Here is a 26,061-nt window from a genome sequence, read left to right as displayed (position 1 = left end):
ATTTTAAACAAGTTAAATTACAAATAATATGACTTTTTCTTTCTTTTTTATAATTTTTAATTTCTTATTGTTTTCTCTCTCATCCCTTTGAAGAGTAAAACATATCATATTTAAGCGGTTAAATAAGTTAACAACATGCAAAGACTTGTTCAAAACAAATTGTTATTAAAGGTTGACTTATTCAATGATAATCAAAAAGTTGACTTGTTTTTAGCGGATGGCTTATAGGTTGACTTATTTTTGACAAATTTTCCTATAAAATAATAGTTTTTCTTTCTTTCTATGACTCACAACATTATTTCTTCTAAAACTTTGTGAAAAAAAAAGGATAAACTAATAAAGACTGGAGGGAGTAACCAATAAAACTCCATATAAACACTAACGATGGAGGTTAGGGTATGAGAGAGGGGAAGAGGAAGACAAATGGAGGCACTTTGTAACCCATATCATCTTAGTATTCCTATTTGAATTTGTTATTGTACGTTTATTGCATAATTAAAATATTAAATAAAATATTTTCTCCGTTTTGAAATAAATGAAACACTTACCTCTTTTATGTGAGAATTTTTTGAGAGAAGCGTTTCACTTATTTTATAACGGAGTAAGTAAAATATTATTTAGAGCATTGCTAATTGCTTAATGTTGATAGGATATGCATATGAATCTGTCTTGGAGCTGTATGCCTTCTTGGCAAGTATTACATGAACCAATTCACTTGGATGAAAGGCATCCCAAAATAAGTACTTGGTGCGATCTTTACAAGGTGTCTGCAAAGGAAGGCATGTAATTTCGCCACCATTAGTATTCTCCCCTACTCCACAGCATCCTTTGTCTACTACCTCAAAGCCTGAAGATTAAGCCACCAAAATCTTTCAAGTTAGTTTGCAAGACTAGTGTGCAAAGTTCCTTTGTCTACTACTTTAGACACAATCGAACAAGCACGTAAGCACAATTGGGCACCCTTCTTACAAAGGCGTGGTAACTCTTAGGTTATTTTGAAGACCGTATGAATAGTCAATTACTTTTAATAAAAAGTTAAGTAGATCAATTAATAAGTATATATATGCAGGATAAATAAGATGAAACACCAGATTTTATCAAAAATTGGTTAAAATCAATTAGAACATGTTCACAAAAAGCTAGTAAAATCCGTCTAGTGATACTTCCTCCTTTTTTTTCTTACTTGAATTGCATCGTTTCCCACTTTTGACAATTTCTTATTACTTGCATCGTTTCTATCTTTGGCTATCTATTATCTCTTTCTCTCTCCTAGTACATGAGTTTCTTTTTTATTGTTATTCTCTCCTTGGTCATTGTGCAAACACGAATGTTGCAATGCAAGTAAAATAAAATCATAGGACAGTAGGGTCTGTTCTCCCCAGCTTATTTTCAGTTTAGTTCAGTTCATTTCAGCGGTGGACAATACTTTTACTCTCACATATCACTACTCATTTCAGTTCAGTTCAGCAGAGCTGTTTTATACCAAAGAAAACAGACTCGTAGTTTATTAAAGTGAAGTTGGACTAAATAAAGATTACATACCAAAATATGTCCTGTTAGAGTGCAAATCCTTGCAGCCTTGAAAAAAATCCACATATACAAACTTGGCTCCTGGCAATCGAGCATTATTAAAAGTATCAACCAAATCTCGTAGGCCCGAATTAAACAATTTGACAACATAATTATCATCCTCGTTACAAAGACTTTCTTGTGTCCCATTCTTCACTCTTCTAATAGGTATGCATCCCATTTGCCCAATATTAGGAACTATCACCTTTCTAGCTCCAAGATCATATAAAGCCTGTATCATTTCATTAACTTTTGTTTAGCCAAAACAAAAGACATATGAATCCAAACCTAGGTTACCATTCGTTATTATCACCTTTCTATTAAAAAAGTAATCTGTATTCATATTCCATTATTCAAGTCGATAAGTCCAATATCTCGGATACTTGAAGTGTAATGAAGAGTTTCAATAGCTTACTTTACTATTTTAAAAAAAAAACATTGAATTTTCGTCAACCAATTATAAAATTTAGGGCTTTTTTGTCATCATTTTTAGTTTTCAATTTTCCCTTTTTTAAAAATAAATAAGAAAATAAAAAAAGTGATTTTCACTTTTTAGTTGTCACTTTTCAAATTAAAATCATCATGTATCTAATAAATTTGACTACTTTTTTTTATCTACTATAGGACATATTTCAAATAACTTTTAAAGATGAGCTAGTTGTTGCCCTCGGGCGATGCCTTGGGTCATTGCGTATTATTTATTTATTTATTTTTGGGTTTTTCTACGTTATACCCTTGTATTTTTTCAATTTTTACTTTGTACCCCAAGCATTTCAAAATTGCACAGTGCCTTAAACTTACCTTTTTCAACGGACAATGCCCTTACCGCTGATTATACATCATTAATTTCGTCTATTTTTTATATTCCGGTGGAACAAATCTAATTAGTGAATAACCTTCTAAGCGTTAAACTATGTATAAGTCAAATTAGTTCCAATAAATTTAAAAAAATAAATGAAATTAATGACATATAATCAGCAGTTTGGGCATCATGCATTAAAAAAGGTAAGCTTGAGGGTATCGTGTTGAATTTTTAAAAAGTTGGGGTAAAACGTAGAAATTGAAGAAACACAAGGGTATAACGTAGAAAAACCCTTTATTTTTTTATGAAATCAATTGAAATTCATGCCTCCATATCAGCGTGTGCATTTAGATGTGACACGTAACTACCTCCAATACTTCATAACATTCAATTAGTATTGGGTACCGGGTGCATAATAAATTTATTGTGATATCATTCACTTTTTCCATAATATACCACTTTTTTAAATCGAAACGAGTCATATATAAACAAAAAAAATAGTGGTTTACCTTAAATGAGTCACTTGAATATAAGTAAAAGTGACCCCATTTAGAACAAAAGGTTACCACTTACCAGCATCTAAAAGTTAGCTTTAATTTTTATTTTAATAGATCACTCATATATAAATTTATAAGTGTCTATTTAAGACAAATAGTTACCCATATGATCGACAACTTCTCACAAATTCATATCATACACCAGCTTGGTCCTTTAAATTAGTTAATTCAACACAACAAAGTTTGTAATATCATTTTTCAGGTCATAAAGACACGTTACATTTCTAAAACTATTTATACATTGATTGAAATTAACAATATATTTTCTTAAATTTCTCCTTCAAATAGTTAATATTTGTGTTTTCTATCTTATAAAATGCTAATCATAAATTAAGGTTTGTTGGGCTTATTAGAGATTTTTATAATGCAGCAAAGTTCATTTGATGTTTTATTATCACTATTACGACAAACGAAAATTTAATAGGTAATATAACTTGTAACATAAGAATATATTAGTATATTACTCATTACTCGTTTACTTGATAAGTCAAATAATGTAGCAGTCGAATTGGTATGTCAACTTAATAAGCATAATTACTTTTACTTACAATAAAAATTCAATATGAGCTTGTATATGAGTTGGTAAGTACATTTGTAACTTAAAGGAGAAGTTGTGGGTTTGAGTCTTAACACCCACATTTTTATTATTAATTTGTGTGAAATGCTTATTGGGGGGGGGGGTCTTAACACCCACATTTTTATTATTAATTTGTGTGAAATGCTTATTGGGGGGGGAGAACATGTGGCAGCATTGTGATATCATTCACTTTTCTTAAAATGGGTCACTCTTTTAAATCAAAATGAGTCATATATAAACAAAAGAAAAATAGTGGCTTACCTTATGAGTCACTTGAATATAAGTAAAAGTGACCTATTTAAAACAAACGGTTAACTGGGTCTAAATGGTAGCTTTAATTTTATAAATTTATAAGTGTTTTTTTGAGACAAATAGTTACCCATGTGACCATGTCTCACAAATTCATATCATACAATGGATTGTTCCTTTAAATTAGTTAATTTGACACAACAAAGTTTGTAATATCATTATTCAAGCCATAAAGACAAGTTACATTTCCGAAACTGTTTATACATTGATTGAAATTAACTACTCCCTCCGTCCCATAATATAGTGCTCACTTCTCATTTTTCACAAGAATTAAGGAAAATGGAAAGAGTTTTAGGATTTCACAAAAATATATATTTAAGTAAATGTTTATTGGGTGTCTTTGTCTTGGAACTAGTTTTTTTCTTCTTTTTCTTTTAAAATAAAATGAAAGAACAATAAATATGCCTTGGAATGGTGTAAAACAATAAATAGGGGCACATATTTTAAAAGAAAGTAGGGGTATTTTGGAAAGTTTTATATAGAAATGAAGGATAATTTAGTCCAAATAAATTGATAAAAAAGAAATAGGCACAACATTTTGGGACACCCAAAGAGGAATGCAAGCACTATATTATGGGACGGAGGGAGTACAATATATTTTTCTCAAATCTTCTTCTTCAAATAGTTAATATTTGTGTTTTCTATCTTGTAAAAGGCTAAGCATAAATTAAGGTTTAGCGGGCTCATTAGAGATTTTTATAATGCATTCATTTGATGTTTTATTAACACTATTTTATGATAAACGAAAACTTGATAGGTAATATAACTTTTGACATGGGATATTACTCATGACTCATTTACTTGATAAGTCAATTAATGTAGCTGTTGAATTGGTGTGTCAACTTAATAAGTATAATTACTTCTACTTACAATAAAAAATCAATATGAGCTTATAGATGAGTTGGTTAGTGAATTCGTATCTCAAAGGAGAGGTTGTGGGTTCGAGGCTTATAACACCCACATTATTATTGTTAATTTGTGTCAATTGCTTAGGAGGGGGGACATGTGGCAACATGACAATTGTTTGATTTTAGATATTGATTGGAGTTGGTTCATGTGGTGAACTTTTCCTCTTTCCTAGGCAATTTAAAATCTAGGGTTTAATTCCTACCCCTAAGCATTTATTCGGGATTTAAGGGTGGGAGAAGGTTTGGGAGGCGTGTTGCTTGTAATGGGCTTTTGGCAGGGCCGTCTTAAATAATTTAGGGGCCCTGTGCTAATTTCAAATTTTAGCCCCTAAAACTTTTAGAATATATAATTAAGACATATGTGAAAATACATACCAAGCATATAATATTATATTTGTTATTTCAAACGACAAAAATTCATAGTTGAGAATAAACTAATACTACTTAAGAACGAGAAATCTTTGTCATTATTTAAAAATTGAATGTAAAAAGTGAAAAATATTAAGAGTTAATTTGGTAAAAAAAAAAATTCTAGAGTTGGTAATTTCCTACAAAAATGATACTTGGTTTTTTTTTTTTGAGAAAAGCATACTTGCTTTTTTTTTGAAAAAAAAAATACTGCTTTTCTTAGTTTGATTGCCTATAAATAAAAGAGGGAAAAAGGGGCTCAAAAGCTACCTCATAGGATTTGAACCATTGACTATATACCAAGACAATGAATTATTATAAGAGGTAGTACCAATGTGCTACAACATAAACCTTTGTTATTCTATTGCAACAATAGAATTATAAACTGATTTGGGGGCCTTATTGACTTGGGGCCCTGTGCAGTGGGTCTGTTTGCACAGCCCATTCACCGGCCCTGGCTTTTGGATGGGGGCTCTGTGCGAGGACAGTTCAGAGCATTTCTCCTTACAAATTTTTTAAAAAAAATATCATATGACTTTTAAATATAAAAAACTGAAACCATAATGTGGTAATGAATAAGCTCCGAGGAAAGCTATATCACTTTACAATATGTTTTTTAAAATATTTATGGACGTGAAAGATATACATATATTGTGGAACTAGACATTCTAAGTTCTCCCATTTCATAATATTTTGTGCATAGCAAATATTTTGGATGTAGAATATTTTAAGATTTTTGAAACGAAGTTCATCCCTTAAAATAATAATGGTATATGTCAATTGAATTTCTTCATGTGGCATTACCTAAATATAAGTAATAAGGAGAAACATATGTAATACGTATATTTATAATGTATTAGATCATGTCAATTTTCATTAAGGAAATGTCAATTCTAAATATAAAACAACGTCATAACTCGTTCGGTATGGACTACTATAGAGGAATAGTATATTAGAATTGGCTAACAAAGAATCAGTTGGCTTAAAAATGGAGTATTCATGTCTCTTGGATTTCGTCTTTTACCACACTATTCACTAATTTCATCACTTTCATGTGTATATCTTCTGAACTGACTACTACGTCATCCTTATCTATTCTAACCACATCATGCATGAAGCATATGACTCAAGAATATGTTAACGTGACAAACTAGTATACGTTAAATAATGTGAACAACTATTTAAGTAACTACCTCTCAGTCTAACCATATATTTACAGTTCGTTTTTCATTAGATAATATGATCTAGTTAAACCACTTTTGTATTTAATTTCTTTTAATCTTAACCATTAAGTAAAACTAAAACCTTTTGTATGACTTTTTTTAACTTTTAAGGTTTATTTGTATCACTTTTTCTTACACTAAGCTTTCATCAATTTGGATTAGGAATCTAAAAGATAAATATATATTGAGTATTTAAGATAAAATTAGGAATAGGTTGTTATTCCTAATAGGACTCTAGGACCCCGATGTATATAAAGATATTGATTCCGATGAATGAAAAGGGAGACGAGAAATTAATCTAAACTTAGCATGGTATCAAGAGCCTGAAAAATTCCTCTCCACCAAAATCAAAAAAACCGAACCGAAAAAAAAAACTGAAGAACTCAAAAATTTGAACCCAGAATCAGAAGAACTCGAAAAAAAATTTAACCCAGAAAAACAAACAGAAGATCTCGCACCTTTGAATCCAGAAACAGAAGAACTCGAAAATTTCTTTTTGAACCCCGAAACAGCAGATCTTGAAATTTTTTTACCAAGAACAACACACATAAGAACTCGAACCTTTGCACCCATCAACAGAAGAACTCGGACAATTCTTTTCGACCCCAGAAAAGCGAATGGAACTCGCACTTTCTTGAACTCCGGCCGGAAAAACAGCCCTGATTTTTTCGAATTTTTTTCCCTTTTCGAACACCAGCCGACACCCTGATCTCATCATTGCTACCCCTCTACACACCTATTCCCGTGGTGCTCGGCGCGTCCTAATGACAGAAAATACAAAATCCCCACTTCCTAAACCCGATCCAGCCTACTTTCTAGGCTCGAATGATAATCCAGGAACCTTAATCACTCCAATACAGTCGAAAGATGATAATTTTGATGAATGGACACGCGCGATTCGCATGTCTTTGAATGCCAAACGCAAGCCTGGTTTCTTGGAAGGAACTATTACCAAACCTACTACACCGGAAAAATTGGCCGACTGGAGCACGGTTCACTCTATGCTTGTTTCCTGGCTATTAAATACTATTTCTCCGAATATTCGTAATACCGTTTTGTTCTACGAAACGGCGCATGAATTGTGGGCTCATCTGAAGGAACGTTATTGTGTTTCTAATGGCACTCGAATTTGTCAACTCAAATCTCAGATTAGTGATTGCAAGTAGCAATCGACGGAACCTTTGGCAGATTATTTTGAGCGTCTGACTCGTCTGTGGGACGAGTTGTCCTCCCAAGAAGTGGCGCCTACCTGCTCTAAGGGTGGCGTGCAGTGTGAAGTTGTTCGGTTTTTTGAGCAGCAACGTTCAGACGATCGTTTGCATCGTTTCTTGATTGGCCTTGATGATGGTTATGGCCCCCTTCGATCTAATCTTCTCACGCAAGCACCTTTACCCATAGTGGCTCGCGCTTATCAAATCATCGCTCAAGAAGAGCGCTTGAGGGGCACCCACGCCTCTTCCTTGACCTCTGCGGGTGACTCCTTGGCGTTTAAGGTTGAAACTCGATCGAAATCTCGATCACCCACTGACTCTGTGACGTGCTCTCATTGTCACCTAGAAGGCCACGACATCACCGGTTGTTTCGAGTTAATAGGGTACCCCAAATGGTGGGGGGGACCGCCCTCGTGGCCGACGTGGAGGGGCGGCGAGTCGAGGCGGTAAGGCTGGCCGCGGCCGAGGCGGCAGAGGTGCGCCACCAGCACGTGCCAACCGGACCATAGCTGGCGGTGGTGGCTCGCATGACAAGCCGAGTGGAGGTGGCTCCCAGCCACGTGATCCTATAAGTGCCGGACTTGCCAGCATTACCACTGAACAATGGTAGAATCTCTTGGATTTGTTGAACTTGCCTAAACCAAAGGATCGTATGACAGGTGAGTGTTTATGGATTATTGATACGGGTGCCACACATCATGTGACCGGAAAGTTTTCACAATTGTGTGTTGTACGAAAATTTTCTGGCTTTCCGGTGGATTTGCCAGATCGTAGTTCTGCAGAAGCTACTCATGAAGGAGAAGTGGTTCTACCTGAAAATCTTAAGCTTCATAATATTTATTTGTTCCTAACCTTGATTGTAATTTGATTTCTGTACTGCAATTACTCGACTCTGCCAATTGTATAGTTCAGTTCACTAAAATCTTATGTGTCTTACAAGACCGTAGGACGAGGACGCTGATTGGAGTGGGTGAGCGGGAATATGGACTTTTCTTTTTCCGGGGAGTTCCAAAGGTGAAGATCAATGTTGTGGATGGCCTGGCATCTATTGATATCTAGCATAAGCGTTTGGGTCACCCTTCAGAGAAAGTTTTGCGGCATTTACTCTGTGTGAGTCCATCTAGTCTTAGTACTTGCAATAAAGATGGGTGCGATGTTTGTTTTCGTGCTCATCAACCTAGAACTAGTTTTCCTAAGAGTAATAGTAGAGCTAGTCGGATTTTCGAATTAATACATTGTGATTTATGGGGGCCCTATCGAACTAAGTCTAGGGGTGGTACTTCCTATTTTTTGATAATTGTGGATGATTTTTCCCGTTCTGTTTGGACATATCTACTATATAATAAATTGGAAGTTCAGACTATGTTTTTACATTTTGTGGCTTTGATTGATCGTCAATTTGACCAGAAAGTTAAATATGTGCGCAATGATAATGGCACTGAATTTAATTGCCTTAAGCCTATGCAACAAGGGATAATTTTTGAGACTTCTTGTGTAAAAACCCCACAGCAAAATGGTCGAGTGGAGCAAAAACGTGGCCATATTTTAAATGTTGCACGTGCTTTAAGGTTCCAGGCTAATCTTCCATTAAAATTTTGGGGGGATTGTGTGCAGGCAGCTTGCCACTTGATTAATCGAACCCACTATGTTGTTCTTGATTATAAGACCCCTTATGAGTGTTTGTTTGGTAAGCCACCTATGGTTGTTTGTGTTATGCCTATAATATTTCTCATGGGGGTGATAAATTTGCAAGTAGGAGTAGACGTTGTGTCTTTCTTGGTTATTCGTGTAATCAAAAGGGATGGAAACTATATGATTTAGAGACCAAGAAATACTTTGTGTCTAGGGATGTGAAGTTTATTGAACATAAGCACCCCTTTGGTGTGTCGGAACCATTACCAGTGTCCACTACAGTTGATCAGAGTGGGGACTACTGTGAGGAGGCGGTGCCTATGCCTTGCGTTGCTATCCCCATGCCGGCGGATGGTGGCACTGAGGACACGGGGGGTGAGGCGCCGCATGATATGGCCTCGGGGGTGTGGCGCAGGATGTGGCAGCCCCGCGCGAGTCTTGGAGCGTCGAATTGAGAGCCCTCTCGGGGGGCGCAAATGCAGGGAGGGTGTAGCGAGGAAGATGTTGAGGTGCTGGGAAGGGGGAAACGCACCAAAATCCCGAATAGAAGGTTGCATGATTTTGTAACTCATACGGTAGTGAAAAAGAAAAGTTCATCAACTCAGGCACCTGTTTCGACATCGTCCTCAAGTACTCCCTGTCCTGTTACACATTATGTTAGCTGTGAAAAAATTTCTGATAAACATCGCAGATTTCTAGCAGCTATATCTGCAGGGAGCCCTCGCAAGTCATTTACAGAAGCTATGAAACATGAAGGGTGACGCAAAGCCATGGGAGCTGAGATACAAGCTCTGGAGGATCAAGGCACATGGGAATTGCAACCCCTTCCTCCCAGCAAGAAGGCCTTAGGGAGCAAGTGGGTGCATACGAAAATATATGATGAGAAAGGAAACCTTCAGAGGTTGAAAGCTAGATTGGTGATATTTGGCCATCATCATGTGGAAAGAATTGATTATAACGAAACATTTGCTCCCGTCGCAAAAATGACTACAGTTTGAACTTTCCTGGCCATCGCGGCAGTTTAGAAATGGGATATTCATCAGATGGCTGTCCACAATGCATTCTTACACGGTGATTTGGAGGAAGAAGTGTATATGAAAATTCCGCCTGGTTTTCAAGGGAACAATACTAACCTCGTATGCAGGATGAAAAAATCATTGTATGGGTTGAAGCAGGCACCTAGATGTTGGTTTGCAAAATTGGCTACTGCTTTGAAGGCTTATCGTTTTCAGCAATCTTACTCAAATTATTCCTTGTTTACTTTCACCAGAAACAAGGTTCGGTTGAATGTTCTTATATATGTGGATGATATGATTATTGCAGGATATGATCAGGAAGCTTTATTGAACTTCAAAGCTTACCTCGGTAAATGTTTCAAAATGGGGATTTGGGGGCTTTGAAATATTTCCTTGGCCTTGAGATTGCCAGGGGGCCACAAGGAATTTTTATGAATCAACGGAAGTATGCCTTGGATATTATAGCTGAGGGCGGATTGTTAGGAGGCAAACATGCGGAGTTTCCTATGGAGCAGCACGTGGCTGATGGCCCTTTGTTTGATGATCCAGAAAAATATCGCAGATTGATGGGCAGGTTAATTTACCTTGCGGTTATAAGGCCTGATCTGGCATATTCTATAAACAGTTTATCACAGTTTATGCAGGTTCCTAAGGTTCTTCATTGGGAGGCTGCTTTGAGGGTGGTTCGATATTTGAAGAAAAATCCAGGATAGGGCATCTTATTCCGTTCTGATAGTGATTTACGCCTTGAGGGGTGGTGTGACTCGAATTGGGCTAGTTGTCCTATTACTCGAAGATCCTTGAGTGGGTGATTTGTCCGGCTGGGGTATTCTCCTGTTTTTTTGGAAAACTAAGAAGCAGCCTACAGTGTCTCGGTCGTCTGCAGAAGCAGAATATCGCTCTATGGCTGCTATTGTTTGTGAATTAAAGTGGTTGAAGCAGCTCCTAGGTGATCTTGGAGTTCAGCATCCTGCTGGAATGCGATTATATTGTGATAGTCAATTTGCGTTATATATTGTCAAGAATCCGGTGTTTCATGAACGTACAGAACATATTGAGACAGATTGTCATTTTGTTCGTGATGCCGTCACTAAGGGTCTTGTGAGTCCGTCATATGTTCCTACCAAGTTTCAGTTGGTAGACATTTTTATAAAGGCGCTTGGTAGGACTCAGTTTCAGTTTTTGTTGTCCAAGTTGGGCGTTTGTGATTTGCACGCTCCCACTTGAGGGAGGGTGTTAGGACTCTAAAAGATAAATATATATTGAGTATTTAAGATAGAATTAGGAATAGGTTGTTATTCGTAATAGGACTCTAGGACCCCGATGTATCTCTATTATATAAGTCAAGGGAGGAGGTGTTGTGTCCTCTTTTGAAGTGACTAAAATACCCTTTAACAATTTAAAACAATATTTTTCTTTTTATAAAAAATTGAAAAATGAGAATCAATGAAACTTGCCATATAAGTATGTCAAAAATGAAATATGCAATACCATTAATAGCTTGAAAAACTAGATTGAAACAATCAATTCACGAAATCAATTAGAATCTTCAACCAAAAAAACTTAGCAATATATCGTGATAATATAATATTTCAAATTTACAAAGTTGGTTTATTAACATTTATAATTGTTAAAAACTATACTAAAGTCGCTGAAAAGAAAATTATTAAATTATTCACCAAATTTTACAGTGACGGTATTGAACAGTCAAAAATCATTCACCTTTAATTTAAAAAGATAATAACATCTACAAAATAATCTCAATAATTTACATCACTATCAAAATAATTTTAGATAAAAAAAGACATGTCCATTTGTATATAACTATATAAGATTGTCGACGCACGCATCGAGTGCATCTGCATCTAGTATAAATATATTGATTCCGATGAATGAAAAGGAAGACGAAAAATTAATCTAAACTTAACCATTTGTCTTCCAACTTTTATCATTTTTTTGTCAGCTAAAAGTGTAATTTGACTATATTTGACCATAAATAACAATAACACCTCAATAATTAGCTTACTAAGTGACTCTTTTAGCGCATAAAGTGAGATAGTCTTACCATAGTTTTATTATATGGCAGTCTTACACAAGACTTATAAATACTTCAACCATTTGTAGACATATATAATAATATATATTCATCATTGTCCTATCTCAAATTTACTTACTACAGTTAGAAGTTAGTTATCCTGGTTAGAAGTTCATTGAAACTGTATTTTATGTTGTCTTATTTTAGTAAAAATATGTGTAACTTTCAACATTTTTTGCTATGAAGCACTGAAATTGTAGAAACACAAACCGTAAGTTGAAGCTTATAAGCTTGAAGGAGGTCAACTGCATATTCTTGTGGAGTGTAAATAGAACTGGTGGGATAACGCCAAGCCATGAAATAATTGTTGAGGTAATCATTGTTTCCAATACCAGAATAATACATACATTTGCTTAGGTAATTCTTCACTGCAATTTCATCTCCCTTTAAATACTCCCTTATTTGTTCAACTATCATTGCAAAGTTGCTAATTTGTGTATTCATTGGAACATTAGCCCCCTGCATATGTAACATTTAATTAATAACTTCGTAACCAAATTGAAGATTACATCATCATAAAATAATCTAGAGATGAATTGAAACCCATCAAAACAGAATCTAAAGATGAAGCATTGGTTGATGCTTGCATCTTCCTTCTTGGGTGTAATGGATTTCCTTCAAATTCAATTGTCAATTTTTGTAATCAATATGATTAGTAATAGTAAATAGTATGAGTAATTTGAAGTTTACTAACTAATATTTAAAAACACATAGTGACATCGAACGAGTCAAATTTTATCCTTAATTACTACTTTCTTCGTTTTTCTATTATTTTTTAACATTTGGATTTCTGATGCTATTCACATGATCCATCTTGTACTATTGAGTATTTTTGCATAAAGAAAAAACATGGTCATTTAGGAATAGGGATCTTATTAGATAAGTGTCAATTTAAACTTTTGCAAAATATCTACTTTTTATACAATTTTTACCTATATATGAGTATACATATTAATGCTCAAAGTTGTGAGCTGACAAACGTATAAAAATAAATGGTAGAACTTAAAGAAAATGAAGAAGGTAAATAGTAGATCAGATACACATGTATTCCTTTTAGTTTACATGATTTTTATTCAAATTCTGATGTAGTAAAAATTAAGTAAATATTGATAGGGTGCATATATGAGTCTTTTTCAACATCATCTATCTTTTCAAGATGAATATTGTGCAAAATTATAAGTGGGAAAAAAATGAAACAGTATCGCTACATTCACTTTAAAAAGATGATTTAGATAATGGTGATTTTGAATAATTCTTTCAAATTAATAATGGTTTTTAGCTATTAATCCTAACTATAATCACAGATCCATAGTGTAAGATACAAAAATAGTAAAATAAAAATAAAAATACTAAGATAGTCAAAGAAGACAACTTGAGGGAGTTATTGATTATATTGCTGAAAAAAAAAAGAGGAAGTGTGTACCAGATAATTTCCAGTTTCATCTCTAATACCAGCAGCTCCAGATGCAAAATTAACTCCTTTAGTAATATCATAATCACTTGCTCTTGAAAATGGTGGAATATAGTCTGGAAATCCTAGAAATTCAGCTGTAATATTCCATAGAATTTTAATATAATCAGTTACCTTAATCTATACCTCAACTAATATAAGCTATATATATTTATAACATGTAACACTATTATATGTTCACTTACCCAAAACATCAACAAAAGTTCGACCATTGCAAAAACGACCTGTAGGTCCTTGAGGAAAATCAATACCATAAGGAATAAAATTCGATTTAACAAAAGTGAGCATATCATTATTATTACCACTATCAACCAATGAATCTCCAAATATGAAAAAACAAGGCACTTCTCCTTCCACTTGTAATATTGCATTAGCAAAATAACACATTACTATTAATGTGATCACACCAGAAAAACCAACTCTTCTTTCCATTTCTCTTCATCTACTTTTTTCTTCCTCTATTTAAGAGCACATACCACATCTGTATATATACAAAGTTGGACTACTACTTTGTGGTTGTATTTTTTCATGGAAAAACGCATGTGTATAAATTTGTTTTGTTTGGAAGTCAAAATTGTAGGTTTTCTGTTTTGGGTAGAAGTTTAAATACAAGGGGAAAAAACTATTAGACAATTGCATTTCCAATTTCACCTGTTTGGCAAGCTGACGAAGTCTATACAAGGAAGTTTTATTACTTCCTCTATTTCATAATAATCGTTACAGTTTTTATTGTGCGAAGTTTCACATTACTTGCTATACTTCCTTTTTGGGCAATAAACTCTCTCTATCTCTCTCCTCTCAAATGGATCTCTTTTCTTTTTACCCTCTATCTCTTTCTTCTTCGAAAATTGCCTAGAAGTCCATGAACTGAGAAGTGTAGCGAGTAATATGAAACGGTCAAACGGATGAAGTACATTATACGGAAGATCATATTCTTACAAGTACACTTCAAACTTGGCAATATTAGACTTTTAATAGCACAAGCTAGACCAGATTATATCCAACACCCTTCTTGCCTTATGATAATACTAGCCTTCATATGCACGCGATGCGTGCTTTAATTTCAAAATTTGTTATTCTATAGATACTTCATTCGTACTTTATTTATGATTAAACTTAAATGTGAAAAATTCAACAGTTAGATGAATTTAGATAAGTATATTAATTCGCTAATGTAAAAAAATAAAAAGGTTGTGAGTGATTGTTAACATTAATTTTTTGTGAATGAATATTGAACAGAAAGAACAAAAATAATGAGTTGGCTTAACTAAATTAAAGAGTATCAAAGGTAGTGAATGTTAGACTTTTCATGTGCACGTTATGTATGCCATCTTTTTTATAAGGTATAAATATTTTGTCCATGTAATTTTTGATTAAAGTATTTGATGCATATACCATTTTAAACTTGTTTTAAATGGCAAGTTGGAATGAGAATTTTTAAATGATTTGCTTTTGTAATTTTTTTCATTCCATTAATTATTAGATCATTAAGGGTATTTTAGTAACTTCAAAAGAGGACACCACACCTCCTCCCTTGGCTTACATAATAGAGATCATCATAGCAACAAATCTATCTCCCATCAATAACATTGTATTAGACTATAAGTACGTGACATTTACGGATATTATTTCAAATATCCGTGACTATGATGATGCTACTTATTGTCTTGAGTTGCCTAGTTTAAGGTGAGGGCAAGTTCTTGCCGATGATTGTCGAACCAAAATTAATTCTCACACTTGATAAGTTGAGGGGACAAGAGATGAAAATAAAAACAAAGTAGAATTTCGTAGTACCTAAAACAATACGTTCAAGTCTTATGGATCCTCGAATTAAACTGTCACTTAAGTTGCGTACTCGAATTATATTTTGTACGCAAGAATTCATCAATCCACATTTCTTCATGTTACTATTGACCACATTTTTAACCATTACAAGAAATAACTATGGACTAAAAATTAAGGAGCTTGATCGACACATAATAAAAAGTAATACTTTGAGACATATAAGGTCATGAAACGTTCTCTGTGAAACATTTGCAGAAATTTCATCAAAATGTCATATGAAAAAAGGCAGCCAACTCTCAATTCATGTCAATTTATTGTGAGTAAATTTTCCCCATTTAGAATTTTTTATAATAAATGACTAAATCTAATAATGGCACCAGAAATCAGCCAAGAAACTACTGTACAGGAATACAATATTAAGAAGAGATGCTAAAGCTGTGGAGCAGATCTGAACACACACTTGGAAAATGACCCAGATCAGAGCTCCGGTGGCTTGTTATCGCCAGATTGATAAAAGGAATTATATGTCTCCACCCTTGACCTTGTTTCCGATTGCTCAAGTTCATCCACAAATTCCTTAGTCATCTCGATAAAATCCTTCATATGAGTAGGTTTCCATTTCTAGAAAAATTCAAGGAGGCAGAAGAAATTTAGACATCTTAAGCCTTTGAGGCATATAGCATGTGACTGAAGGAACAAATTACATGTATGACTAGAAAATCAACCTGTCAAAAACTCCATTTTTAGCACAATGTATGAAAGCATCTGCTAATTGATGAACATTAAACAAGACAAGCATGAATCTATTCGGAAACTCTACAGAGTTTTCAGGGAAGCTCAGCATAATCTATTGTGTTGGTTAGAGTTAGACCCAACGTGTAGAAGAGAAACACACGTACTAGGAGATGTTTGGTTTAGAGGAAAATATTTTTCAAGATAGTAGTATATACAATTTTCCTTTGTTTGGTTTCTAGAACGTGGAAAATAGTACTCCCAAGGGTGGAAGTATTCTCGTTTTTGTAATGAACTGGATATTGGGGACAGTAAAATCAAAGAAGATGAAGATGATTTTGATTGATAAAAATGGAAATAACAGAAAATAAAGATAGATTATCAAGTTTTCGAGTGACTTGACACACTCCCAAAGCTAACAACTAAAATGAACTTTCCAATATTTTCTTAATATCTTTTCTCTCCCTAATCTCCTCTATTTATAGAGATACTTCCTCCCTAACTCCCTAGCTTATTCTTCAATCTACTACTAAAACTAACTAATTATTACAATACCAAAAATACCCCTCTCCCTAGGTTGATTCATTACAGTTTTCAAAGGAAATGATGCCACATTTAGACGATTTAGTTCCCTATTCTTCACCTTCCTCTGTCTCTCTTCCCATCCACCCGCTCCCCTCCATTTCCATGTTTCCTTTTGCTTATAACTTTTGTTCTAAGGAACCAAACAACAAAAGATTAATTGAGAATTGTGTTTCTCCCAGATAATGTTTTTCTACGGAAACACCATTCTCCATAGGATTAATTTATTCTGTCCAGCCAAACATAACCTAGATGACAATAGACATTTGTATCTTCCTCATGTCTGCATAGAAACAAGAAGGGTCAGATGTTGGAATTTATGGCCAAGATGATCTTTGGAGTTTGGACCTCTTACATCCGAGTGCCAATGAAAATGTTTTCTTATGAAATTAAAGTTTAGCTTTTGATCAACTAGGATGATATCGTTTATCATTTATCCTTCCTACTCAACCCCTCATCCCCCAAGCCACCCACCCACATAGAGGCACCCACTAAAATTTTATCATTCTCAAAATATCCAAGTAATATAGGTTAGCCCATCCAGAGAAATCAGACTGAAAGCATGAAGCAGCTAATGAACCTTCTTTTTCCCTTCTACTTTCTAGATCTCTCTTGTCATTATGCAACTCTCCTTGACATTGCAGAAGTTGAAATTAAGAAGGCTCCATAGTTAAAAGAAAAGGGGTGAACAACCACAAGAAGCAGTTCACCATCATATAATCTAGATTTGTCTTCTACTCTTCTCATCTCGTGCAGTACAAGTATATTCTTGCAAGAGCCAACCATGAGACATTTGGGGAGTTTTGTGGTCATCGGGATTTTCTAACCATCCTCTCTGCTGCGGGTAAGGTCCAAACAGACACTTTAAGACCCAGTAGTGGTTATCGTTTAAAGAGAGACTCAATAATTAAGAATATTAAGATTTTCAAGCCAGGATTGCGCATTTGAATTTAGTAGTCCATTAACTCGTGCCCTTTTGCACATGCATTTTTCCCCTTGTAGATCTTTAGCATCAGCATGCACCGATCTTCAACTCTCTCATAACTACATACAGATTTACGCGCCACCAACATACCTCATCTGCGATCACCTTGATACTAAGTCCTACAGTAAGAAGGTAAGCTCAGCATGGGCCTGCTGCATTCACAGAGTTGAATATACTCGATACTTCACAGTCCAATTATTCCAATCTAATTGGTGAAATGGACCAGTCCAATTATTCCAATCTAATTGGTGAAAATAGCCCAAACAAATTTTACTAGCATATCAGCAATTCAGCATCACTAAAGCAAGAAGTTCGGCTGAGCAGCGCTGCTCCAGTAATGGGAAGTAAAGGCACACATTGCCAACATCACTTTCGATACTTGTTATGGGTGCGGCACTTCCATTATGCACCCAGGTAACATCACACCTTTTCACATAAAAGAGATTGACATGCTCAAGTTCAAAGAAAGTGAGCACGAGAATGTCAAAGGGTGAAATATTACGCCCAGGTGTATAATCGACATTCTGGTGAGAGGGGGCTAAAAGATGATGTTATTGAGCCTCATTTGGACTCCTGAGGTGGGATAGTCCAACTACACAATATGGTTGAACCATTACCTTCAGATTACTAAAGCTTCAGGAATTTATTTCCACAAACAAATATGGGTACAGCACAGCACCCCCCAGGCAAGCATGAAACAACACAATCGAGAAGCAATAACTGAAAAATACTGGAATATATCATAAGTGTGGAAAAGCTCTACCACACAAGTCAAAAGAAGAGGTGATCACCAAAAAGATAAAGGGAAGGTTACCTCAAAGTCCCAATCTCCATATAAATCTGGATCATTTTTATCATCCCACACATATGCATACGCCTGCAGCTTCTCCAAGTTGTCCTACAAACAAACATTCATCTTAATTGTGTCAAAAAAATCTGAAGGGAGACAGCACATTGATTTGTACATGTAAGACCATCATATTATACTGAGGAGATATCAGCTGTAAACCAACATAGCTACGACATAATTCATAGAAGAAGAATATGAATTTGATTCAGACCTGGAAAAAGAAGTACAATTAGACAAGTCTGCAATGAACCAATGTAGCAAACTTTTATATATTAACAATTAGACAAGTCTTTGTTTCAAGAAGGCCATTAATTACCATAAACTATTTAATGACAGTAAGTATTCTTAAAGTTACGTGAGAAAACCATTGGAAACAAATTTGGTTGATATTTTTTCCTTCGAAATGCTTGTATTTAGTCTTTTTAGTAACATTAAACACTTGATCGTCTAGATGGTGTTATGAATTATAAACTACTCTTGCTTTATAAGAGATTTTCTCTTCTTATACGCATCAAGAAAAATATTAAATTCCATGTAGATCTTGACCTACCATCAGAAGCACTTGAAAAATTAAACAAATGAGAAGATCATTAGTGCTAAAATTTACCGCAAGAGTGACTTCTACTGTATCTCTAACATACTCAACATCCTCAAATACATCCAGAATATCCAACTCAAGATTTGTGACCCCCGTCAAAACCTGTAGTAAAACAATAAACGGACAAGGGGTAAATTAATAAATAGGTAATGCAATTTTCACAAGAAAAGAAGAAATTCATACAACTCCATGACTCCGTAAATCATAGACTTTTATAAGTCGCCTTTCTCCAAGAAAAGTAATTCTATTTCAGATCATACTTTCCGGAAACGAAAACAAATAAGCTAAGTTCTGCTATGGCCAGACGTTACTTCTAAGGAAAAGAGGATTTTAAAAGCAAGTATTAGCAAATACGGACTCTTAAGCATCAAGCCCTACAATGATGCCATGATGGCACATCACCAACTATTCTTTTTTTGGGGAAATGATCACCAACTATTCAACTAAGCTATTTCAAACCCCCAGTCACATAAATGAAACTTCTATTTCAAACCCCCAGTAAACATGTGCAATCAACAGCCTCAAATGGTTAGCCGGAAAATGATTTTTGCCTCATGATCAAAAAACCCTCAATTACTCCAACAACAAACAAATTTAAGTCCAAATAAAATGCTAATCCTTCTAAGAGTATATATCCCACCAAACAACAGAAATCAAGGAAAATCATTCCCTGCATTATCAAATTCCAAACTAAAACCGTAGAGTCCTTGGCATTTAATCATTTTTAAGAACAAAAAACACAGAAAACATGATCAAATGCATACCCTTCCAAGCACTTTCTTGTTGTCAACAGGCAAAATTGCTGGATAAACACGATTTTTGATGCTAAATCGATGGCTGAATAAGAGCAATCAGTATATCACAATAAATGTCAGAAAATAGATAGATCATCAACAAAGTATTTCTTTTTTTTTTTTTAAGGTGAGAAAATATTTACTTAAAAAGCAATATTTTGTATGAAATGACATACCCCAACAATCTTATGGGAAAATCAAATTCAATCATTCAATATATCAATAAATACCCTTTGTATTTCACTAGAAAAAGTATATTTTTTTCTGGGAAATTCGTATAATTAAGCTAATACCCATCACAAAATGAAAAAACAAGTAAACCCTTGTGATCAAATCATCTTAAGCAACAAATTAACAATATAATTGCGAGGAAAATTCATGTATAATTAAGAAAATGAATGAGTGGAATAATAATAATAAAAAGGGAGGAAAGAGAAAGACGAACTAATTAGGGAGGATAGCAGCAGAGGAAGCAGGAACACGGTTGAGTAAGACTTGAACGACGTCGTCGGCCAAAAGACTTCCATAAACGAAAACGTTGTGGGACCCTTTTGAAGTTCCGCCTGCGGTCATAGTAATACTCACTGACATTTCTTCCTTTCTTTTTCTCTCACTTCTTCTGAAGAAGAAGAGGAAGGAGAAGAGAAGGACGTTATTTTCTCTGTAATGTGGTCAACTACCAAGTGCTTCAAAGATTCTGGCTCCACTAAATGCGATTTTATCCCACCTCCCTTGCACAATACATGCACTATTTTATATGATAGACAAATCAAACCATGAAATCAAGAATGAGGAAAAAGAATATTATGATTGCATTTAAAACTCATGTCATCATGTGAATCTGTTTAAAGGAAGAGATGTGTTGTGAAATATCCAAAAAGACATCTATTGTAAAACGAATTATTTGATAACCCAGTGTTTTGGGTGTTTTTATAAATTATTTTCGTTTGGATCTCTAATTCCGGACTTGTTAGAATGGAGAGATTTACGCCTATTCAAGTTACAACTTTTTTTTACTGATTTTTTCTAGTTATCATGTTAAAAGGGGAGGGAATACTGTAGCTTATTTGATTGCTCGCGTTAATTCCTATAATGGGGAGGAACAAGTTTTTGTGGATTATGTTCCGCAAGGTGTGTTAACCTTGGCAGAACTTGATGTTGGTTAATAATATTGTTTGAGCTTCCCAAAAAAAAAAAAAAAAAAAAAAAGTTTCAATTTTTTTTAAGTAGTCTCGTGCCCTTTCTTTTCTTTCGAAGTTTTCATCTATATAACTTTGTTTAATGTTAAAAATCTTATAATGACACTCCCTTCAAAAAAAAAAAATCTTATAATGACACATTTATAGCCAGTATAATCTTTTTAATCAGGAGATTACATTAAAGAAAAGAGTATGAACGTCCACGAGGAGCTCTCCATCCTCATGGTGTTTCTCTCCCTTACCTTCTTCTTACCCCTCACATCTATTTCCTCCACCTCACTTTCATCTATATCCTCATTCATTGAAGATTTCTTTTAACTTTTTTTTCCCCAACCATGATGATCCTCGTTATTCTCTATCACTTTATAAAGTTCATAAAACCCATTCTAAAATATGTGAAAACACTTTTCTCATTTGTGAGGTTTTTTTTAAAAGAAGTATTTCACTTATTTCGAAACGAAATGAATAATTTTTCTTGAAAATAAAAAATTTCACATATCCTCCACTTATGCACATTGGCCGAGATTTCAATCATCCAAATATAGAGGATTCTCCTCCATCGTCATCCTTTGAGGATTCTCCTCCATCGTGATCCTTTGAGGATCCTTGAGAATATTTTATCATCCATATAGATCTCCTCATTAAGGAGAGAGAGTGTCATGAGCATGGAGAATCCTCATGGATGATATTGCTCTAACTACAAGAGTACAAGATGAATCTGAAAATCATTTATATTACAATATTATATAAAAATTTGGAAAAATGATAATACTTCCTTCAAATTTTGATCGATTTCATTGATCATGTAAAAAAATAAGTTAGTCAGTGTGACATACTTCCTTCAAATTTTGATCGATTTCATTGATCATGTAAAAGAATAAGTTCGTCAGTGTGACACTAGAAATTTTATTGTTTCTTGTTAAATGTTAATTCTACCATATTTCACGATAATTGTGAAGTTCCAAAAATCTTCTCAAGGTCAAACACGTGAATGGATCAGACTACTAATGAGTTTTTAAATGCATCAGAAATAAAGCATAAGTAGCAATCATGAAGGATTGTCTTCTTATATCCAACATTGATGGTGCTAAGAAAGAACTTGAGAACATGAAGCATAAGTATTGCAGAAGCAAACAGTATGCCTTTTAATGAGTGCTTATCCAAGCATCAGTTTGAAACATTTCTCTGAAATGTTAACATTTGCAATTTTGCATACTATCTACCCTATTTAGCAAATCAAACCATCATTTTGAAATATTAGACTTATTTTCCCTCCTCCCGCAGCAAAATGTCCTTCCTTTGCGGTTGCAATTCGGATAGTGATACGGGAGTTGGCATCATCACTGACAAACCTCATCACTGCCAGACCTATCGGAACATATTCCCTCGGTTATGCTTAATGTCTTTGAAGGGAAAAATGAGATCCATAATATATCATGTTCAGGATGCGATAGTAGATGATCTCATACGAGATAAGTCCCTGTAAACATGTGTTCACTGTGTCAGACTGTCAGTATAGCAAATGGTATAGGAGAAATTTACCAGAAAAATTCGGAAAAAAAAAAAAAAAAAACTTCCATCCTTTTTCCTGCTATTACATAAAAAAATTTCACTTCCAATATTAGCAAGGCCAAAATCATAGTTCATTTGAAACAGTTATCTCAGTTTCACAAAAATTGGACTTGGATTCCCATGAGAGAGCATTTTCTTTTACTCCCCTTGATGCCAAGATAGAAAAGCTGAATACAAACAGGTTTCAGTCCTGGGAATTTATTAGCTTTTGTGTTAATTGACGCTGTATTTAGTTAATTATGCCTGAGCGAAGAGGAGTGACTGAGTGAGGTATAAGAGAAAGAATGGAAGGTGAGGAGATGAAAGAAAAAAATTATTCTCAAATGTGAATGACTGTAAAGATGAGGGAAAGAAACAGAAGTAGTGCATTATGCATCTAATTGGTTTACAAAAGTGAGTGAAAATGAAAACACCCTATTCCTTTCCTTTATTTCCCCTACTTTTTGTGCAATGGTAAATGGCTTATTCACTCAGTCATCAGTCACTTCTCCCTCCCCTCTTCTTCCCACTTCTCTCATCTGGTTATATTGGGACAATCACTCTTTTCTTAACAAGTTAAAAGCATCACAAATAAACTACTACGGCCATCTTTTCTTGACTTAAATTTTACTGAACTGAACTTATTTGTACTCATTAAACTGATTTTTACTGAATAAAACAGATTTCTATGAATAAAACCTGTTTTTACTAATTAAAATGAGATTATTGATCATAACTGATTTTCACCAATATTACATCTTTTCTGGGTGAAGACTGAAGAAAACAAAGCCTTAAGCCTAGTTATAGAATATAGAAGATGCAAACAGGTTTAACTCAAAATTTAAACAGACTTTATGCTCTACATGGAGGAAACAAGTGATCCCTACATTCTGTAAAAATCTTCCCGGGATAAAATTTGAGTACAAGTGCATCATATATAAACCACTAAACCCTGTAAACTTATCGAACCAAGTACATCACCAATAGAAGTTGGCTAGTTCACCAGAATTTAGTTATAGAATGCTTGGACTTAAAAATAATCTTTTTAAAAGTCATTCTCAGAGCTTGAGAGGCAACACAATAGCATAAACATTGCATTCAGATACCAAGTTAAAGCATTTATGTACCAAAACAAAGCATTCCGATGCACAGCAAATGTACACATAACATAATATATCAAATAGCAACCAAGGAAAGGAAGCATACCTGATTACTCCGCAACGGTGTAGGGTAAAGTTAAACTCGGAACATAACTAGCAACATGAGAGTTTCTTGAGACATCAAAATTTACAAGTCTTTCGTACATCATCAAATCTGAACTTGGGTCAATAAGTCCAAGTATTGAATTATCCAACAGGATGAAAAACTTTCCAGTCCTTGTGAATCCAACACAGTTTTGGCAAAAATACAAGCCCAAGTCTCTGCTAACACTTATAGTTTCCACCTCCCCCGGACACTTGAACATGTTTATAAAAACATCATCATACCTGTTAACCCCACACTTGGACAAACACCCTCCCATGACACACAAAAACTTATCTTCATAAGCGAAATTTGAAATCAAATTCAAGTCCACAACTGTGTCAAACTTGTCAGAAACCAAATCAAATGAAACAACTTGCTTACCCTGATCATTAGCCTTAGATACAATCCAATATAAAGTCTCATTAACCAAAACTCCTTGTATAGATTGGAATGAGAAAGGAAACCATAACTCAAAATCATTAGAATTAAATTCATATCTCTCATAACTAGTACACTTCAATGAGAAGATATCTTGGTAAAGTTCATGAGCAATTCTTTCCCACTTGTTTGATTTCAATGAAAACACATGAACCCTAAATTTTAGGGTAGCACCCAATTCAATTATTCTAATAACCTTATAATCATCTACACCGGAAACGTAACCGAATCCCCACGAAACCCGAAAAGGGCGAGACGAATCTATTACAAGTTTATGGTCTAAGTATTCTTGAGATTTTCCAGTAACTGGGTTCCATAAAATGATGAAATTACCAAAAGAAGAAGCTAAGCATATCAATCCATTACATGAGCCTACGAGAATATATTTGTTATCTGTAGACCCTAATTCTTGTAAATTCTTGAAGCTAGTATATGAAGTAATATTTTCATCATCATCATCATAAGAATATAGGTAATAAGTGTAATCATTTTGAATGAACAGAAATTGAATTGGGGAAGTGGGGTGAAAAGATGAAGATAATTTAGAAAAAGTAAGAGCAAATTGAGAAGAAGAGAGAGTGGAATACCATAGTTTAGAAACAGATTTGAAACGAAGTACAGATTTGATGGGTAGCTTTGTTAAAATGTGGTGTGAAATTAAATCGTGAGGAAGGTGGTGTTGGTGGAGACCTTCCTCTTCCTCCATTATCAAATTCTCTCTACTCTCTACTTCTCTACTCTCTACTACGGCTTTCCACTCTTGGAAGATATGCATGCCCTATTTTTTTTTATTTTTTTTTTGAAAGGTAAGTAGAGGAGGGAGTTATTAGGAGGCCCATTCCTAATTTATCATTTACAATGATGGTATGGAGGGTTGATTCGGGAGAGGGGTTTACAATGAAATCAGAGGAGACTAAATGATCGATATTGATAATCCAATATGTCGTCTGGTTTGCTTCACGAAAAATATGTCTAATGGACCAGGAATGAAAATTGCGTGAGAAGTTTCTGAATGTCTTGGATAGTGTGAGCGAGTTGCTGCGGAGGATGTTATACCTTTGACTATATTGACTATTAGTAAATTGTCTCCTTCAATTTCGTTGTCGGATATATTATCCTTTATGGCTAACAAAATACTTTGATGCAGGGTCGAACCTTCTGCCATATATACTGGAGCGTTGCCGAAATTAGGTTATTCTTTAAAATTGTCTACTATAGTTCTAGATTCGAAGGGAAACAAAGAAAGGAGAAGAGATGAGACGACTTAGTTGGTGCATAATGTTTAGAAATAGCGTTGGATTAGAGTGGGACATAATAAACTTATTAAGAGAATATATATTGAGTTGAATTTGTGTAATTTTATATTAAAATTACACCTCATATTCTAAAAGTTTCCAAAAAGAAATTTACTCCCTTCTTAGGACATGTTCTCTTCGGCATAAAACAGCTGAACTGAACTGAACTTATTGGAGCTGAACTGAACTGAACTGAACTGAACTGAACTAAACTAAACTGAACTGAACT

The 26,061-nt window shown here is 34.4% G+C and overlaps 3 protein-coding genes across 3 annotated transcripts; all 3 read right to left on the bottom strand.

Moving 5' to 3' along the window:
- Window positions 1-323: 323 nt before the first annotated feature.
- Window positions 324-14,323, bottom strand: LOC104886710 (GDSL esterase/lipase At1g33811). The gene is made up of 5 exons (XM_010671192.4): window positions 13,964-14,323; window positions 13,731-13,855; window positions 12,518-12,766; window positions 1,543-1,801; window positions 324-847 (listed from the first exon to the last, which is right to left on the bottom strand). The coding sequence occupies exons 1-5, from the start codon at window positions 14,208-14,210 to the stop codon at window positions 618-620; spliced, it is 1,110 nt and encodes a 369-aa protein (XP_010669494.1). The 5' UTR covers window positions 14,211-14,323; the 3' UTR covers window positions 324-617.
- A 1,516-nt stretch (window positions 14,324-15,839) lies between these two features.
- Window positions 15,840-20,992, bottom strand: LOC104886711 (AIG2-like protein D). The gene is made up of 5 exons (XM_010671193.4): window positions 20,550-20,992; window positions 20,075-20,147; window positions 19,320-19,412; window positions 18,677-18,760; window positions 15,840-16,184 (listed from the first exon to the last, which is right to left on the bottom strand). The coding sequence occupies exons 1-5, from the start codon at window positions 20,693-20,695 to the stop codon at window positions 16,041-16,043; spliced, it is 540 nt and encodes a 179-aa protein (XP_010669495.1). The 5' UTR covers window positions 20,696-20,992; the 3' UTR covers window positions 15,840-16,040.
- A 1,342-nt stretch (window positions 20,993-22,334) lies between these two features.
- On the bottom strand, window positions 22,335-25,716 carry LOC104886712 (F-box/kelch-repeat protein At3g23880). Its single transcript, XM_010671194.4, has 2 exons — window positions 24,061-25,716; window positions 22,335-22,783 (listed from the first exon to the last, which is right to left on the bottom strand). The coding sequence occupies exon 1, from the start codon at window positions 25,310-25,312 to the stop codon at window positions 24,065-24,067; it is 1,248 nt and encodes a 415-aa protein (XP_010669496.1). The 5' UTR covers window positions 25,313-25,716; the 3' UTR covers window positions 22,335-22,783; window positions 24,061-24,064.
- Between the last annotated feature and the right edge of the window lie 345 nt (window positions 25,717-26,061).

The sequence above is a fragment of the Beta vulgaris genome, chromosome 2, assembly GCF_026745355.1.
Source record: "Beta vulgaris subsp. vulgaris cultivar EL10 chromosome 2, EL10.2, whole genome shotgun sequence".
NCBI lineage: Eukaryota > Viridiplantae > Streptophyta > Magnoliopsida > Caryophyllales > Amaranthaceae > Beta > Beta vulgaris.
The sequence above is the reverse complement of the archived record's forward strand: the minus strand, read 5'-3'. Positions and strand labels throughout refer to the sequence as shown.